This window comes from Cupressus sempervirens, chromosome 6 (genome assembly GCF_028749045.1).
Source record: "Cupressus sempervirens isolate cs-2001-9-10 chromosome 6, ASM2874904v1, whole genome shotgun sequence".
In the NCBI taxonomy this organism is placed as follows: Eukaryota; Viridiplantae; Streptophyta; class Pinopsida; order Cupressales; family Cupressaceae; genus Cupressus; species Cupressus sempervirens.
The window spans coordinates 366,508,098-366,528,291 of record NC_143123.1 but is presented as its reverse complement, the minus strand read 5'-3'; the positions used below and the strand labels follow the sequence as shown (position 1 = coordinate 366,528,291).

The following is a 20,194-nucleotide window of genomic DNA, read 5'->3' as shown; positions in this document are numbered from 1 at the left end:
AATGAAGTACTAATATTAAAATCTACACTTCAATAGAGTAATATTATAATAAAATGTGAAACTAATTAAAATTAAAGCACCTGGTGGAAGATCCTTCCACAAATTAGAACTGATGCTGCTGTATAATGTTGTTTCAGCTACCCCATAGAAATCAGTCTATCAGTAGAAAAAGAATGATTTCAGTTTAATATCCAACCTAGATAAGACTGCCCACAAGAACCAGAAGGGCTCGTCCTCTGACCTCTATAGGTCCAAGGGTATTTGTTTCTGAATCAATATATGAGTGCAGTCTGACTTAGCCACCCTCTTCAGGACTGGTGTATCTCAAATAAGCATAGAATCCACCTCTCAAAGTTGAGCTGCCCCTATTTTATAATTTATTGATTGACCTGCATCAAACCCCAGTTGCCTAGTCCAGGTAACACTGATAAAGATTATTTTTACTTGATATGATAGTAATATCACTTAGAAAATGTTGATCAAGTACCACATAACATGTCACTAGTGTAATAACATTAAACTGCCCAAGTAGCCAATAGAACATGGCCCATCCTTAGGAAATTAACCATAGCTTAAGAAAAACTCACCCAACCCCAGTTACCTAGTCCAGGTGACACTGATAAAGATTATTTTTACTTGATATGATACTAATATCACTTAGAAAATGTTTGTAATCAAGTACCACATAACATGGCACTAGTATAATAACATTAAATTGCCCAAGTAGCCAATATACCTTGACCTCTCCTTAGGAAATTAACTAAGTTACCATGGTTTGTCCCTAGATCCCACAGACCTGCAGAGATTCGAACTGGTTCAAAGTTTAAGACCAGTGCCTGTCCGGTTCGAGCAGGGTTCCAATTTTTGCATGTCGGTTCGATCTGGTTTGAACCAAGTTCGAACCCGATCAAACCAGGCCAAAAAAATTGAACCAAGTTCAAACCAGGTGCTTTATGGGCCCCACGGACGGCAATAAAGTACTTTTTTTCACAAAACTTGGTAAGTTTTGAGCATCCACAACCCTAAATGGTTGTTATGAAATGCTTTTGGTGACCTCTCATTGTCATTGTCATTGTCATTTTTTTTTAAAAATTGATGCCAATACCAGTGGTGTTGCTGCTGATCCCATTGGCCTTAGCTCTATTGCTGCGTCAACTAATGCTAGAGAAGAAGATGAAGAACATGAAGATTGAAGAACTTAGAATATTAATTGATTTTTATTCCATTAGTTGAACAATGAACGTGAAACAATGATACTTGAACTTTATGCTATGATTTATTTTTTAAGTTTTGAATCTTTCATGTTGAACTATATGATGTTATGATCACTATGATTACAAATTTATGGTGTTTTTGTTGTTTAAATGTGTTTATGCTACTCTCCTACATTCTAATTTTAACTCAAGCTTGATAAATATGTATATATATAATTTTTACATGTTTTTGTACTAAAGGACCCAAACCCCTTTCTAATTTTTTGACGAACTTGCGAACCGGTTCTCGAACTTCAAACTTCGAACCAAACTCCAACCAGTAACTTAGGAAATTAATCATAGCTTAAGAATAATTCAAGAAAACAACCTGAGACAAAGCAATATGCATAACTGATTCACACACAAACCTAATGATAGGCTGCATGAAATGGTCTTGTCCTCGGCAACCCTTCAAAAACCCCTTAAGAAGTAGGAGCATGTTTTCCCTATGGCACATACAACGGACACATATGCTTAAATATCTTGAAGGGCATGAACAAAGATAATGGTAGAAAGGTCCCCTTAAAGTATACATGTCATGAGGGTAATAATGGTGAGGGTCCCACCTCCAACCAATCTAAAATTTAGGAAACATCATAAAATATAAGAAATACTCCAAAATGCATAAAAACGCCATGGACAAAAGAATGATTATGAAGTAAAAAAATAAGCTTGTGGGACCGACACATGTTGACCCAATGAAAAGTGGACATTACAAGTCTGCCTTTTCAAAATTCCTTGGCCATTTGGCAATGAAATGTTCGATCTTCAAGTATCTCTAGCCCCTCCCACATAGGAATGTCCATGGGTAGGCTCCTTCAATGGACCAAGTACTCGATATTGATCTTGATTCTCAATCACTTCTCTTGAGTGTTAATAACAACATCAAGAACCAATTCAAGTCTCCCCTCATCATCTAGGACTAGCAAATCAATTGATGGCACATTATATTTTCAAGGTACCTTTTTTAAGTGAAAGACAAATAGAAGACATTATGAATTTGACTATCTTGTAATGTCCCCATTTTTGGCGAGATTTTACGGATGATTGAGTCAATGAATTATAGCGACCCTCGTGAGTTGACAAGATGATTAGGGGGTCTCAATTGTGAAATTACTATTTTTAATAAGTCTATTTTTGGTAGTGCAGTGGGTGGCTATGGTAGTTGGTCGTCACCTATAGTGGATGTGGTTATTAATTGTGTGAGCTCTTATTCATTAATTAATTATTAAAGTTGCATTATTATAATAATATTCTATTATAATAACGTCATTAAGAGATATTACTAAATGAGTTAAGTTGGAAAGTTTTAAGAGTTGAGTTCTTTTGGGAAACTTTGCAATTTCTAGAGTTGAGATCTTTTGGGAAACTTTCAACAATAAAGGCTTTATAAATACAAGCTCATTTCATTGGAAAAAGCATCGATTGAAAATTATTCTGAGATTGTATTCCAAATTGTGCTGAGGTAAACAATTTTCCATTCACTAAGCTAAGGAAATTAACCATAGGTTAAGAATAACTAAACAAAATGACCTCAAACAAAGCAATATGCATAACTGATTCACATGCAAACCTGATGACAGGCTGCATAGAATGGTCTTGTCCTTGGTAACCCTTCTAAAACCCCTTAAGAAGGAGCATGTTTTCCCTATGGCACATGAAACAGCCATATATGCTTAAAAAACTTGAAGGGCGTGAACAAAGATAATGGTAAAAAAGTCCCCTTGAAGTATACACCTCATGAGGATAATAATGGTGAAGGTCTCACCTCCAACCAATCTAAAATTTAGTAAACATCATAAAATATAAGTACTCCAAAACGCATAAAAACACCAAGGACAAAAGAATGATTATGAAGTCAAAAATGAGCTTCTGGGACCCACACATGTTGACCCAATGAAAAGCGGACATTACAAGTCTGCCTTCCCAAAATTTCTTGGCCATTGGCAATGAAATGTTCAATCTTCAAGTATCTCTAGCCCCTCCCAAGTAGCAATGTCCATGGGTAGGCTCCTTCAATGGACCAAGTACTCAATGTTGATCTTGATTTTCAATCACTTCTCTTGAGTGCTAATAACAACATCAAGAACCGATTCAAGTTTCCCCTTATCATCTGGAACTAACAAATCAATTGATGGCACATTATGTTTTCAAGGTACTTTTTTAAAGAGAGACAAATAGAAAACATTAGGAATTTGACTATTTTGTAATGTCCCCATTTTTTGGCAACATTTTACAAATGATAGAGTCAATGCATTATAGCGACCCTCGTATGCTGACAGGGTGATTAAGGGGTCTCAGCTGTGGAATTACTATTTTTAGTAGGTCTATTTTTGGCAGTGCAGTGGGTGGCTACGGCGTTGGTCATCACCTGCAATGCGATGTAGTTATTAATTGCGTGATCTCTTATTCATTAATTAATTCTTAAAGTCACATTATTATTATAATATTTTATTATAATTACGTCATTAAAAGAGATATTACTAAATGAGTTGCATTGGAAATTTTCAAGAGTTGAGCTCTTTTGGGAAACTTTGCAATTCCTGGAGTTCAGTTCTTTTGGGAAACTTTTGGCAATAAAGCCTTTATAAATACGAGCTCATTTCATTGGAAAAAGCATCAATTGAATATTATTTTTACGTATGTGACTTTTTCCTGAGTTGTTGGTTTTTGTGCCCTTCCTAAGGTATAAGGGTTTGAGTTTTAAAACATATTCTAAGATTGTATTGCAAATCTGAGGTAAACAATTTTCCATTCACTAAGCTAAGGAGAAGATTATTGCTGGAGATTACTTTGGTTTTGAGAAGGGATTTGTTAGTGTTTCCTTTCATCATTCTGAAGCTGCATTCTGGAGATTTGATCTGTACAATTCAGTACATTGTGACTATTTGGGAAGCCACATTATGGCTCTAGAGACGTCTGCAATTAATGCTGGGGCTGTGACATCAAATCTGGGAGGCTGGACACCAAATTTTGGTACCTGCATTTTACCTTTTGAGGTCTGCAATTCCTCACAATTCCGAGCGTCATCACTGGAAGCTGGAAGCTTATTTATTTGAGCTGTGATATATGTTTCAGAGGCTGATTTCTACAGATGGCCTGCATTCCCTATAACTGGAGACCTGCGGCTAAATATCTGAACCTCCGATTTGGTATTTGAGACCAATGGTTAGCAAAGAGGGTGTGCAATTTGTACTTCAAGGCCCATGTTATTAAGGCTCATCCATACAGGCATCGACACCAGCTGTGATCTGTGCTTGTGGAGGTTCACGATACCTAGACTGGCTGTACAAAAATAAATCCAGGTTTCATTGATATTAGTTTTAGCATAGTATCTGCATTTTTTTTTTGCTATCATTCGTAATCATTGGAGTTGCAATAAATAAAAGTTTTCAGTTGAGCATGAAACATATTTGTTTATTCATCAGTATTGCAATTGCATCAAGCTTGCTTACCAAATGTTTGAAGAAATGTCAAACAGTTAAATAATCAAGAAATTTAGTGTTTGTCAAAGCAAGAGCCAGCAAGGGTCATTAGATATAACCCTTATATCTTGGTTCAAAGCTTTTCTATAGCGAATTTAGACTTTGTGAATTCTTAGTTGGCAAAATCTTTAAACTAGATCGAAATAAAATTATATGAATGCTTTGGTATTTTTATTTGAGAAATGAATATTATTTAAATGACAGCAATAGTGTTATGAGTTATGGATATGGCGGAATATTGAACTTCAAGACCCCAGACACCAACCCACTTTCATAAAATAAACTGCAGACCAGTCCCTTATCCAGCCTTGGGCGAATACAGTCAAACTTTCTCTAGACCCTTGTATACAACTCTAAGAGACAGTGCTCATACCTGTTAATGTTTTAGTATCAGTATAAGTAAAACATGGATTATTTGATATAGTGATCTAAGCTTATGGATGAATTAAATTACTGCTGATTATATTAACTACATATATGTAAGAATACATACATACATACATACATATATATATATGCTTATGTACGTGTAGTATTGTATGCATTGAATTTGATTATTGGCAGCCTTTTAATATATTGTGATTGGGCTCCTTACTGTTATCGGCAGATATATATTATCATGCCTCATTATATGACTTATGATTGTCAGGCTTGTAATTAAGTTCGTAATTTTGTTTTGTTATGAGGTGACATGACTCTTCGGAGTCATGTAATCTTGCCCACATATTAATATGCCCTCTGATTGCAGCAAAGATCGTCAATCCACGGCAATTTCAGTACCTGCAATCAGAGCATAGACATTGTTTAACATTTATTTTGCACGAATATATATTACCTCCATTCATTTCAGTATACAATCGAAGGAAGGCAGATTATAATCACTGGCAAAGCTATAAAGGAGAACATACTTTCAGCACTGAAACCATTCAAGTAAGGATATTCTCTGCAGTTATTATTGTTGTAATTGTTTTGTCTATCAGAGATCCACAAACTTAACAATACCTTCTGCTACTTTATAGACTGAAGCTTTAATGGATAACACAAACCCCAGTCTAATTGAATTTAATTTCTTTGGGAAAACCAATTAGACAAAATTCACATAGACAACATTTCGTATGCAACTTCTGATAACCAAAGGCTTGTATAGAAATCTTCTTCACCGTTAGTAGAAATTAATTTTAAAATTAATATCAAAGAGGATAAATCTGGAAAATAATATTTGAACTTTGATTTTCATGGTGAATAAGAAAAACAGGGCTCTTGCATTTATTTTTTATGAGTACAATAATTCTGTGCTTCGGTTACGACATCTAGTTTACCAAAAAATGCATAAGCATATACTCTTTGATCTGCTGTGCCTCTGCTACCCGACTGCTGACTTCCTCTTCTCAAATAACTTATTCCATCTTATATATCTTATTGGGAAGGGGGGATGTGACTTTTCAATGAGTCGTGTCTCTTACAAACGATCTTAATTTTAATAAATTACCTTCTTTTTAAATAAATAACTGATTATATAGTTTCAGTGGTTTTAACTTTCTTACTTGATAAAGAATATGTTTCCAAATCTTATTAACTTAGCATCCACAAATTATTATTGTTGCACCACATACGATAATATTTATTCATCCCTGCTTGCCATCATAGTATCTAAAATACTTTGCCATTTGACCTTCAAGTCTATCGGGCTCTTTTTACTGCTGACAATAATTCCCTTTCAATATTGGCCCATATACACAGTTCTATTTCCATCGTGACCTCTTATGCTGACGGGGGGTCCTTGAACATCTGACGTGGGAACCTCACTGTTCTGTCGTTCCAATATATGCGCTTTTATATGTTCATTCTAAACACCATCATTTTTACATGATGAATCACTGCGTATGAATGCTGCATATAATTATTTTGCAGCAGTAGAACCCTTATTCCATGGTGGATGATATTTTAATATATCACATATTTATCAATCTCTCTGCGATTTCTGAATTTTACTCAATACCTTATACTTCATTCGATTCTGCATACTCGTAATGTCAGGTGAAGATGAGTGGGAATAAGAATGTGAGTATGGAATTATATAAATCGCTGTCTGTATTATGATTATCGGGCTCTCACATGTCCACTTGTACAAACAAATCACTCCTTTCTTTGTAACAAAGATACTGGCAGTTGGGAAGTTAGAACACATTGCAACCAGATTTTTGGTTAATCTGATCTACAAAGCTTCCATATATTTCTATACATCCAAAAGTTGTGATATGGGGTGCAATGTATGAAAAACAATGTATGTTCTTTTGAAGAGATTGACATTGAATTAAGGAAGAGGAGGAGTTGGCTGCAAGTTGGGTGACTTAATATGATCATGATACTGATGGTGATTGTGAAGGATTGAAAAAATAAAGATGTTGAAACAGTAAGGCAGATTCAAAGCACAGGTATATCTAATCTAACATTTGCCTCAGCCTGATGAGTTGTAGACTTGCAGAAATCTAATTTGGTACTTTTTGAATTATATCTCAACTAGAATTTCAATCTGTTTGAATGCAGATCAAGAGCTAAAGACACGGTTCTCCCCAGCCCAAAGTTTGAGCAAATTCTTCCATCAAACCTTTTGCCATATCCAGGTGCTTGTAACAACCTGCACATGAGTAATGTTGTTTTTTGAACAATTGGTTCAAAGATTTATGTGGATGGATATGAATAATAAGCCCTATGGTCTTCCCAAACATGGAATAACTCCTCCCACTATCATCATCTCTTTCAAAGCAGCAGTTGTATTAAAAAGACGTTTCTGTGTGAGCAAAAACCAGTACAGTGGGGGCGCTGAATCAAATGAACTTCCTGCAGAGAGAAAAGACTATAGGCATTTTGAACAAGAGTGCTTCTTTCAATGACGTCAGGGGAAGCATTTCCAAAAACCTTGCCCAAAATTAATTTGAATTCCCGAAAATATCTTCTCACATATGAACTACATCTTCTTCAAATGCAAACACTGTTTCTCCTTTTCAAGGATATCATTAAATATATCACTGTTGTAGATTTCATTTTAAATCATGCCCTTTAATCTCCCTTTTTGCCTCTGCATATTTGACATTAATTACTTTTTCATTGCACTATTGACATTCATGACAATACTTGATCAGATATATGGTCTATAATTACAAATTCTTCATAACCGCTTTGTCCATCTTAATATTCCCATCTTTTCATCAATCTTATTGATATCAATGACAACATTTCATCATGAATCTCCAACATTATTTCACAAATGGAGACCCTGATTCACCAAATTTTAGGGCTCCATTACACTGAAAGATGGAAGCCAATATTGACAGCCTCGTGACAGATAAAGTTCAACAAAACAGAGATTTGACTAAAGACCTGTGTTATGCCGAACTTCGAGAAAGATGGAAAAGAGCAGAGTAATATACTAACAACAATATACAGTGGATACTGAATCAGATATCAAGATTGGTCAATCAGATCCGATACACCATTTGACAAGCGTCCCAAATTGCCGTGAAGGTGGCACATGATTTAATTTCCAGTAGTAGGCATCGGGTTCCCAAAGCGGATGCAGAGGAGACTGAATACAAACTATTTGATAAAATGTCAATACACTTTCAGTGTTTTATCAGCTGCAAAAGGTTGACAGTGAGATTAAATTTGTGGAGCCCGCATGTGATGCGTTTTTATTGTCATCAAAGAAATGTACAAATATTATGACTACACATAAAAGAGATATTAATTTGATACTGCAACATATTTGAATGAGTTTGAAATTATGATTTGTAAAACTAAAGACTGATTAATTGGTCGTTGAACATGGTCTTGGCTGCATCAATAAGGGAATAATAGATTCCAAGAAACAGTTACAGTAACTGAGCAGCAGTCTGAAGATTATATATATTGTAAAAGGATGGACTGAAAAAGGGATCTGTTTTTCCCAAGTCCGTAGGCTGGGAGAAATGGAGATTTTTCCTATTGCTTTGTATTGTCACAGAGATATAAAGGAGGAATTCATTTTTTGTTTTTGTAGACTTGACATTTACAGGAGGATGGATTGATCTGTTGATCATTTGTATCATATATTTAGAAATAAAGGACAAATCTACGTGTCAGATCTGTGGGTTTACAACTTTGCGTATATATTCTTCTCACTGGAAATAATCCGTAGGTTATTTCAATCATTTCTAATGCCATCTTGCTTTATTATTTGAATTTCTAGTGTATTAATGCATCATTAGGTTTGTAGGCTTCGGTGCATTTATATATGCAAGTTTCAAATTTTCCTCCTATGTCTCTGTTTGGAGAAAACTGAATAGGTGATCTGCTGGTCATTAGTTTATTTTTCTCTTAAACATCCATGAAATCACATTCATTTCATATTGATGAATGAATGTTAGCCGCCTTCTGTGCCTTCTGGCTGAAGGAAAAATATATATTTTGTTCATTGTCAATCTGAAGAAGGGAGCTGTAACTTCATAGTAAAATTTCAGAGAGTTAGTCCTGATTGTCTTCCGATTTCAGGTGTTTAAGGGTAATTTGAGAAGGCGTTTTCGAGAGGACATCTGTTACCTAACAGATAGTACAAGGACCACTTCCACAACATAATTGTCTTCTTTTACGCTCCCATCTAATACACTAGTAGAAAACACATTCTTGGCATATTTGACTGATAGAATCTCCCAATCAGCAGCATTAGAAGAAATCACATAGAAAGTAGGCATACAGAAACAATAACCATCAGCACAATCTTCTTGCCCTTCATAAATTTAATGTTGAAACCATAAGATTGAGACTTACCTACTTATTTTGTTGATCATTCAAATCACATTTGACTGATAGAATCTCCCAATCAGCAGCAGTAGAAGAAATCGCATAGAAAGTAGGCATACAGAAACAATAACCATCAGCACAATCTTCTTGCCCTTCATAAATTTAATGTTGAAACCATAAGATTGAGACTTACCTACTTATTTTGTTGATCATTCAAATCACATTACTGTAATGTCCCCATTTTGGAGGAGTTAATTATTTATAAAGTTATCAATAAAAAAATATATTACAAGATAACTTTATATTTAATTAAGTGATATATCTTATAAAGTCATTAAATAAAATAATGTTCTAGAGGTTGTTGGAAGGAGCAGCGAAATAATTAAAAAAAGAGGCTGACCTATCGAGGAAAAAAGAATAAATAGGCATTGAGGGCTCATTGCCTATCATCGAGATTTATTATTGATATTTGCTGATGTGCATTGTGAAGCCTAGGGTTTCTGCAAGTAGTCACAATTGGCCATTGAGAACGAAAACTCTCAATTGGTACGCAATTTTGAGGGTGTGAAAGATCACCTGAATTATTGCAGCTGTGGGAAGGATATTTCAGTCCTTTCACTTGTGCTTAATTGTTGGTTTGGAGTTTCAAGTGGAGTTGCACTTTCAACATATCATCTTCAGCAGTCAATCTCCAATATCTGATCAATCCAGGTTCTTCATTTTAGTTTGTAGTTGTAACAAGTTCTCAATTGTATACAACTAGTTAGAGTTTGTCTGTAATGTGCCATGTCATAATGTTTTGGTGCTGAAAATTGCCATATCATCTGTAAAAACATTTGGTTTTCATTGAATGAATACATTGGCACTATTATTTCCTTATTTAAGTGATATACTTTAGCAGTGTATTAAATTTAGGGCTTTGTTTAGTGGCCTATTGGAAAGGGTCATTACAGTGGTATCAGAGCAGGTTTCCTGCCAGCCTGATAGGGTTTATCTAGCCAATTTACACAAGAAACCAGCATAACTAAGAATATGGCTAAGAATATGGCTAAGAGACGTTCTCAAAGCCCATCTAGAAGTGTGCGAGATGATGAGACTTTACAGCATCACAAGAGGCTTCTACAGTCAATAGAGGCAAGTACACAGGCAATGATGGTTATGATGCAACATTTGATTGGGGAAAACAGGAGAAATAATCATGATACTGACCAGAATGACAGGAGCATAGCAGGATCACAACATAGGGCACGATCTGGAACAGCTGAAAAAACCCACACATCCTACATTCAAGGAAGAAACTCCAGCACGCACACCTGATGCTATGGTAACAGATATTGTAGACGAACTTCAACAAGCAAGGAATGAGTGGGATTCATTACCAACATATGTACAGGATGGGTGGACATTTGACAGGTACCTGAACTATAGAGCGGCCAGGCAGAAGCAGGCAAATAAACACAGTGAGTTGCAACAGGTCACCAACAAGTTGGTATTACCTACATTTGATGGTAATGGAAAAATGACTGCTCATGCTTGGATTCATAAGGTGGATACTTTCCTATCTCTAAAGACTATGACAGAATTTGAAGCGCTCAAGTATGCCACTTTACACTTAGCTGGGGCAGCACATGATTGGTCGACACATGGCATGATCACATTGCAACACAATCAGATAACCACTTATCAGAAATTCGTGGATAGATTGATAGAAAGGTTTGAGAAAAAAAATCTTGAAGTTTATTTCTGAGAGTTAGCGCAATTGAGACAGTCAGGAAGCTTAGAACAATTTATCAATGACTTCCAGAATCTTGCAGTGATGGTGCCTAACATTTTAGAACGGAGGCTAGTCATTTTATTCACAGAGGGATTAATTGAACCACTCAAGGGGTGGGTAAAGGCTTTTGATCCTCCTACATTATAGGAAGCCATGAAGAAAGCTCGCAGTATGGAACTTGCTGCTCCAGCAAACCGGTTTAGTTTGAAGGGTTCTTCATCATTTAGAGATAACAAAGGGGAATTCAGCAAGGGTAAAGAGAAGGTTAGTGACTCAAAAGGCAAGTCAGTTGTACCCTTGGATAAGGAAACACTTAATGACCTATGTAGGAAGAAGCTATGCTTCTTTTGCAAAGGTCCCTATGAGTTTGGTCATGATTGTCCTATGAGGCCTAAGGGGAAGGCTAACCAGGCGATGTGGACTTATTACAAGGGTTCAAATTCAGACAGCTCAGAGCACCATGATGAGGATCCTAATGGGGTAGTGGGTGAACAGGAGATAGATAGCGCTGAGAAAAAAGAGGCTCCAGAGCTACATTTACAGGAGGCACGTCTATCTAGTATTCAAAGAGAGGGATCCTTCAGACTCCGGGGAGTCTTGGCAGGGCAGAAGGTTATTACTCTATTGGATACAGGTGCCACACATAATTTCATTGATGCACGATTTGTGCAGAGGCGTGGACTCATTACTGAGGAGTTCGAAGGATTGAGAGTCAAGGTAGCTAATGGATATACTCTTCGTTGTGACAGGATGGTGTGAGATCTACCTTTGCGCTTGAACAACTATGAGTTCAAGGCGGACTATCATGTGGTCAACATGGGTGACATGGACATAGTACTTGGGATGCAGTGGCTACATTCTTTGAAGGAGGTTACTCTAAGACTAGAGGATATGGAGATACGGTTCGAGGTGGATGGCAAGACTCATGTGCTGAAGGCTATTCGTAATGGTGATGTCAAGACTATCTCACTTAGACGGATGGAGAGATTAGCCAGGCATAATAATATAGAGTGGGCGACAATATGTGCCTTGATGCCTACCCAGGAAGAGCAGCATAAGATTGAATATCATCCAAATATTCAGAAATTGAGAATCAAGTATGAGAAGGTTTTTAGCGAGATTTCACCGGCAGGGCACCAGACAGAGGCATTGAGCACATTATCGAGCTAAAGGAAGGCGCTAAGCCTGTCATGATCACACCATACTGGCACCCAAAACGACTCAAAGATGAGATCGAGAGGACCATCAAGGAGTTGCTAGCAATGGGACACATCAGACCAAGTAAGTCACCTTTTGCATCTTCTGTTGTTTTGGTAAAAAAGAAGGATGGTACTCTACGAATGTGTATTGATTATAGGGTGTTGAATAAGAGAACTATAAAGAATAGGTATCCCATCCCACGCATCGATGAGTTGATAGACGAATTGCATGGGGCTTGTTATTTCACAAAAATTGATTTGAGATCAGGCTATCACCAGATTAGAGTTCGGGAGCAAGATATTGAGAAAATTGCTTTCAGGTGTCATTGTGGGCACTTTGAGTTTGTAGTCATGCCTTTTGGTTTGACTAATGCACCTACCACTTCTCAGTCCACTATGAACAAGGTCTTCCACCATCAGTTGAGGAAATTTGTGCTGGTGTTCTTTGATGATATTTTGATCTATAATAGGACATGGCAGGAACATTTAGAGCACTTGGAGACAATATTGAGCATTTTACAGAGGGAGTCCTTGTATGCCAAGGAGTCCAAATGTGATTTGGGGATGACATAATTGTTGTATCTTGGACACATCATTAGTGTGTAAGGAGTGTGAATGGATCCTAAAAAGATCCGTATATTGTTGATTGGCCACCACCAGAGAACCTTACACAGTTAAGAGGGTTCCTTGGTCTATGTAGATTCTATCGCAGGTTTGTCAATGGCTACTCATGACATGCAGCGCCCTTGACAGATTTGTTGAAGAAAGGGGCATTTGTGTGGACTCGGGAGGCACAAGAGTGTTTTATGCAGTTCAAAGAAATAATGACTACATGCCCAATATTAGCTGGAGAGGGAGTTGGTGTTGTACTCATGTAAGACAAGCATCCTATAGCTTATGAGAGTAAGAAACTCAGAGGGCCTGAGAGATCATTCAGCATATATGATAAGGAGATGTTGGCCATCATGCATGCCTTGGCCAAACTCAAACAGTATCTTGTGGGCAGCAAATTTTGTATTAAAACTGATCATAATAGTTTGAGGCACTTTTTGGGACAACGGGACCTGAATGATCGTCAGCAGAAGTGGGTGAGTAAGTTACAGGCATATGATTTTGATATCACATATGTTAAGGGGACAGAATATTGTTGCAGATGCTTTATCCCATAGGCCACACCTCACTTCTATGATTCGGATATCAGAGGATTGGCGACACTTGATTGTAGCAAAATATGTCAAAGACACGTGGGCCTCTGCTATAGTGGAGGGAACAACAATCGACACCAGATACACTCTCATAGATAATTTGATCATTTACAAGAACAGGATTTACTTAGTCCCAAGAACGAAAGTGAAGCAGTTGATTTTGAGAGCATTCCATAATTCACCTACAGCAGGCCATCCTGGGTATTTCAAGACTTACAGGTTAGTACGGGAACGGTTCACTTGGAAGTGGCTTAAGGCTAATGTTTTGCAGTATGTGCGTGTGTCATGTTTGCCAGCAGAACAAACAAGAGCACACTTATCCAGCAGAGCTCCTACAGCGACTTCCTATTCCTGACAGGAAGTGGGAGTGCATCTCTATGGATTTTATTACGAGCTTGTCCAGGGCCCAGGGGTGCGATTGTATCTATGTGGTGGTGGATAGGCTAACAAAATATGCTCACTTCTTCCCTATCGCTACTACATACTCAGCAGATCAGGTGCCAAAGGTCTTCTTCAGGGAGGTTTTCAGATTACATGGTTTGCCTTAGAGCATTGTGAGTGACAGGGACAGCCACTTCATGAGTCACTTTTGGCAGGAGGTATTTCGGTTGTGTGGTACTGAGCTTACACCTAGCACTAGTTATCACCCACAGACTGATGGTCAAACAGAGATTGTAAACAAATGGGTGGAAGGGTATTTGAGGAATTATGTGGCAGATCAACAGCGAGCTTGGGTCCGATGGATATATCTCTGTGAGTATTGTTATAATACTACATACCATATGACTATACAAATGACACCCTTCATGGCACTTTACAGTTATGAGGCACCTAGTTTCTTAGATTTGTTGTTGGGAGATAGTCGGGTACCCTGTGCAGGTGAACTATTATAGGAAAGTAAGGATATAGTTGCTACTCTCAGAGACAACATTGCTAGAGCTCATAACCAGCAAAAGCAGTATGCAGACAAGAAGAGGACTGAGCGTAGCTTTGAGGTAAATGATATGGTTTACCTCATGTTGCAGCCATATAAGCAGTCCACTCTCAAGAAGAGTGGTGTAGAGAAACTCAAGCCATGCTATTATGGACCATTCAGGATCGTCAGGCGAGTTGGAGAGTTGGCTTATGAGTTGGAGCTTCCTACAGATAGTAGAGTGCACAATGTGTTTCATGTATCACGCCTCAAAAAAGTGTTGGGTCAAAATGTGATGCCTTCTGCAGTATTAGCTCCCTTGGATGATGAGGGAAAATTGATCTTAGTGCCAGAATCCATTCTGGATAGTAGAGAGAAGCAGATTCGCAGGAGAGTAATCAGAGAGTATCTGGTTAAGTGGAAAGATTTACCTATTGAAGATGCTACTTGGGAGGGAGAAGTGATTTTGCAGCATCCAGCATTAAGATCACTTGAGGCCAAGCAATTTTAGTGGGGGCGGACCTGTAATGTCCCCGTTTTGGAGGAGTTAATTATTTATAAGTTATCAATAAAAAAATATATTACAAAGTAACTTTATATTTAATTAAGTGATATATCTTATAAAGTCATTAAATAAAATAATGTTCTAGAGGTTGTTGGAAGGAGCAAAGAAATAATTTTAAAAAGAGGCCGACCTATCGAGGAAAAAAGAATAAATAGGCATTGAGGGCTCATTGCCTATCATCGAGATTTATTATTGATATTTGCTGATGTGCATTGTGGAGCCTAGGGTTTCTGCAAGTAGTCACAATTGGCCATTGAGAACGAAAACTCTTAATTGGTACACAATTTGGAGGGTGTGAAAGATCACCTGAATTATTGCAGCTGTGGGAAAGATATTTCAGTCCTTTCACTTGTGCTTAATTGCCGGTTTGGAGTTTCAAGTGGAGTTGCACTTTCACCATATCATCTTCAGCAGTCAGTCTCCAATATCTGATCAATCCAAGTTCTTCATTTCAGTTTGTAGTTGTAACAAGTTCTCAATTGTATACAGCCAGTTAGGATTTGTCTGTAATGTGCCATGTCATAATGTTTTGGTGCTGAAAATTGCCATATCATTTGTAAAAACATTTGGTTTTCATTGAATGAATACATTGGCACTATTATTTCCTTATTTCAGCAATATACTTTAGCAGTGTATTAAATTTAGGGTTTTATTTAGTGGCCTATTGGAAAGGGTCATTACAATTACCTAAGGAAGAATTTCAAGCTGCATCTATTCTCACCATAAATCTGCTACAAACCAAATATTACCTGAACTTGACAAAGCATGCATCGTGTCAAGCATCAACTTGTCATAAATAGAAAATGCCATGCCCATAGCTTTTAATTTTCTGATTTCAAATGCTATGGGCTGGCCCTTTTGCATCAACATTGCTTTGATCCTCTTATTTACAGCTTCACACTATACAAAATAGACTGTGAGAAATCAAGCATGGCAAATACAAGTTATGCAATTGACTCTGGTTCAGATTCAAGAGTTGGGATATATACATACATATATAATGCTACGCCATCGTATAAAAACAGAAGTACCATCAAAATTTTAAAAATATTGTAATATTAATTTGTCCATGCAAATGTCGGTAGAAAAAATTTACTTTCATATCAAGCAGGGCAAATACAATCTATGTAATTGACTCTAATTCAGATTCAACAGTTCAGTTGATGGATTCAATCCATATAGCCTAAAAGCAAGATATAGGTTCAAAATGCTGCATAAAATTTTATAAAAAGAAAACTACCATTAGACTTAAAAAATTACTTTAATATCAAATTGTCAATCTGAATATCACTAAATAAATTAAATCTCAAAAAAATGTGCCTCTATCACGTAACTTTCATCATTAAAGAAATTTAAAACTAAAAATATAATGAGCACTTTAATATGAAAGAAGGAAAGTTAAAGCAATGGTAAAGGTAAAATTTATGGATCCACTTTATTCAATATAACAAAAGATGAAGAAAAGATTTTTTTTGTTTATATTAAAGCAAGTGTCCTAAGAAATGCTTCAGAGAAGACTAAGAGAGAGCTTGGCATCTGTGCCACCACCAAATTATATTGTACAACACCTTTTTGAATTTATATGAATTTTTTCATTATATTGGTTATAGAACAAGATTATATACTGTAAAACACCAGGCTTTACAACTTGATGTTGAAAACTTGAAACCCTTCCAAAATGGCATTTGCACTACCAACCAGATTATAATTTATATCCAATTGTTGTGTTTCTGTCTTTCCCTATTAGACATCCTATCCATATCTTTGTGGCAACAGGTAGGTCGAACAATAGTATTGGAGAGTAGCCAGCATTTGATATATATACAGTCGATTATTTTTTGAAAATTACAAATCCTTGATAGATTTGTATTGAGTTACAATCATTGTACCTTGAACCCTCTGAATCCCTATCATGGTACTCTGAAATAGAATTGACCATTACTCATCCATCAGGGCTCTCTGATTAATGGCCATGGTTCATAGGTTAGCAGGGAATCAGCTCCGATAACACTGTGACACACTCTATCTTTTATTTTTTAAATTATTGAACAAGAATGATGCCAAGAAATAAAGAACAATATACCACACCAAAGTAAGCCCCGGCAAGAACCATAGAGCTATATTTTCTTGGTAAAATCTGATGTAGAATAACAATTATAATGTGTTGGAATCCATTAGAATAATAAGGAACTAATCAAAACTCGAGCACTTAGTGGAGACTTGGTGGAAGAATCTTCCCAAAATCAGAACTGATGTTGTATAATGTTGCTCCAGCCGACCCAAAAACCAATCTACCCAAAATCAGGTTCATAGCATTTTCCTTCTAAATATCCATCCTATTTTTCATATCCTTGTCTAAATATAGCAGTATTAGTTAAGGAACAGTTGATCTCTCCAACATTGTGGCAGATTTTATGAAAACCACTCCTAAGACATCCCATGGTCACAAATCCTTCTCCAAGGGGTCGGTTCCCAAATACCACAACTGAATATTAAATATTTCTATTAACTTATTTTTCAGGCTTCAGCAGGTGCAAAACTTTTATTTACTAAAAACAATATTAGCACACGTAATCACCAACAGCATGCATGAGCTATTAGAAGTACCATGATTTAGTGAGCATCGTTGTAGTAACGGTCCAGCAGGTAAAAGCCGAGCAGACTCATAAATGGTTGCCAGAAGAAAATGCATTTTCTGCACATCTGTAAAACTTGGTACTGATGACTTCCCACAAATAGAAACAATTTCTTGATACACCTGAAACAGTAAAACGAAAACTTGAACCCTTATTTACTCAGCAAATCAAGAAAGCTACCTCACAAATTTCTACAGATAATTTTGAGCACTGAGATACAACCAGCCAAAATCAGCAGAAGAAAAGGTTCAAATGGGATGACTATGGTATTAATATAAATTTAAGGCTCTTGACCCACAAATACTAGTCAATATCACATACAATTTGATGCATTCCATTTTTGTCCATGTTGCTCAGATCAGCAAAAAAGAGGCTTCAATAGCTAGGACTTCAAATAATGTTTAAACTCTAAGAAGTTCTTCTACAAGGTCTGTAATCTTTATAAAAAGTATGTTAGCCATATTCTCTCTATTGAATATTAAGATTGAGACTTAAAGGTCATTTGCTACAATTTTCCCTGAAATATGAAAGCTTGGCAATCATGAGATGCAAAGGAAATGATTCGAACTTGGATTTTTTTGTTGCAATCACGAATTTGTTATTAGATAAAGATGAAAAGCATAAAGCAAGGGCGTGAAACCAACTATCTACCTAGCAGGTCGGTCAGTTATTAAACTGCAAAGTAATATTCGTGTGCTATGTGCATTTTAAAAAATATTTCTCTCGAATAATATGGCATGGAAAAAAAGATCTAGCGCAAAGCCAAACCTTCTGGCATCTTTCCATCAAACTAGCAACTACAATAAAACAAATACCTCGAACATGCAACGAGGGATGTCTAGAAACATAGGGTAAATTATGATAGAAATTAAACGGAAAACATATTAGCAGTTCAGTATAAGAAAACTGACAAAATATATGTCATTGTACCACAGTAATACAAGAACCCAGAAAGACATTTTTAAACAACCATGCAAAAGGAAAGAGATAAATTCTGTACCTTGTCCTGAACTTCTGGATGCTGAGCCAGTTTTGTAAGCACACCACTTATTATGCCTGTTGTTGTGAGGCAACCATGAAACATCATACCCATTATATCACCTCGAATTTCCTCAGCTAAATTCAAACAACCAGAGGAATCTTTCAATGATATAATTCCAGCAATTAAATCCTCAATAAACTCTCCACTTGTTCCTCCATACCCTGCTGCAATCCCAGCATCAAAGTTTCCACTTTCCGCCTTGTTAGATGACTCTGTTACATTACAATGTTTCTTTTTACCCTCCTCAATCATGTGTTCAGTTAAGGCTTGCAGTCTCAAACATGTTGCTTTATACCTCTGAAAGTCTTTATTCCAAATTGGTAAAACATTGTAGGTTGCCCAGAAGCAACACTCCTTTGCAATCATCATTAGCAGATCTTCAAACTCTCTGGCAGCAGGCCAGATCAGAAACCCATCCCCAAAAAGGGTAGCTCCAAGAATTGAGAAAGCCATGTGCTGTGAGGTGGTTTTACAATCCACTTCTAAACCAGGAGGACCCACATCTGCCCATTGCTTGATTTCGTCTACAACTTTTATAGAGAGTGAGTGTACCCTTTCGAGCAATTTCCCATTTAATTGCTGTTCTAGAGAGATTCGTCTGCTCTGTACCTGAGGATTCACTTAAACGTATTAAGAAAATGCTCTACTTGCAAGAGTAAGAATCTCCAACAAAAGTCTAAAGTCGTGAAAACTAAGCACTAGAGATTAAAGATGCAATCCATCAGTGATATGGCAGCACATAAACTCTTATGCTTGATGAAAATGTCGCTAGTAGTAGAATAAGATTTCCAAAACATAAGGAAACATAAAGCACATAATGCACAAGTGAAGTTGAGAGATGGGATCAAGATTTAAGGTAGGAATTGACATACAAACAACTTAATTAATCCATCAACTATAATATGGTTACGACTTCAAGCATGATAAACAGAAAAAGTTCTTACACTTGTTTGATGTATAGTCACCAGGTTTTAAAAATTCAATTTGTTCAGAAGATCAAAAAAATCAGAAAGACGGCATTTTCAAAAAAAAAACAATATTTGTATGGATTGGAAAGTCTATCAAAATGTTCATGTCCATCCAGTCCGAAAAAATTCCAATCCTGCTCGAATTCTTCAAAAACCCAAAGATGGTGACTAGGATTTTGTGGACATTAGAACTGTGGCATGAAATAATGGAACTAAACTACAGAGAACACTCAGAGTAGAACCAACATTCCAAAGGAAAGATTGAGCAGAATATGCAGACTCAATCCAATCATTACTGTAAAAATGTTAAACACTGAAGTTACGAATATTTGACTTCTGGAGTGACAAATAACAGTCCAAACTTTAACATAAAAT

At 36.6% G+C, this 20,194-nt stretch overlaps 1 protein-coding gene across 1 annotated transcript in view; it reads right to left on the bottom strand.

Moving 5' to 3' along the window:
* LOC149552607 (cytochrome P450 72A397-like) overlaps nucleotides 1-20,194 on the bottom strand; it is a 54,076-nt gene that overhangs the window by 6,699 nt on the left and 27,183 nt on the right. Inside the window, exons 3-4 of the mRNA XM_089788200.1 lie at nucleotides 18,810-19,460; nucleotides 17,781-17,931 (exon numbers count right to left, since the gene is read on the bottom strand). Coding sequence (XP_089644326.1) covers nucleotides 17,781-17,931; nucleotides 18,810-19,460 — 802 coding nt within the window. The remainder of the gene's footprint in view (nucleotides 1-17,780; nucleotides 17,932-18,809; nucleotides 19,461-20,194) is intronic.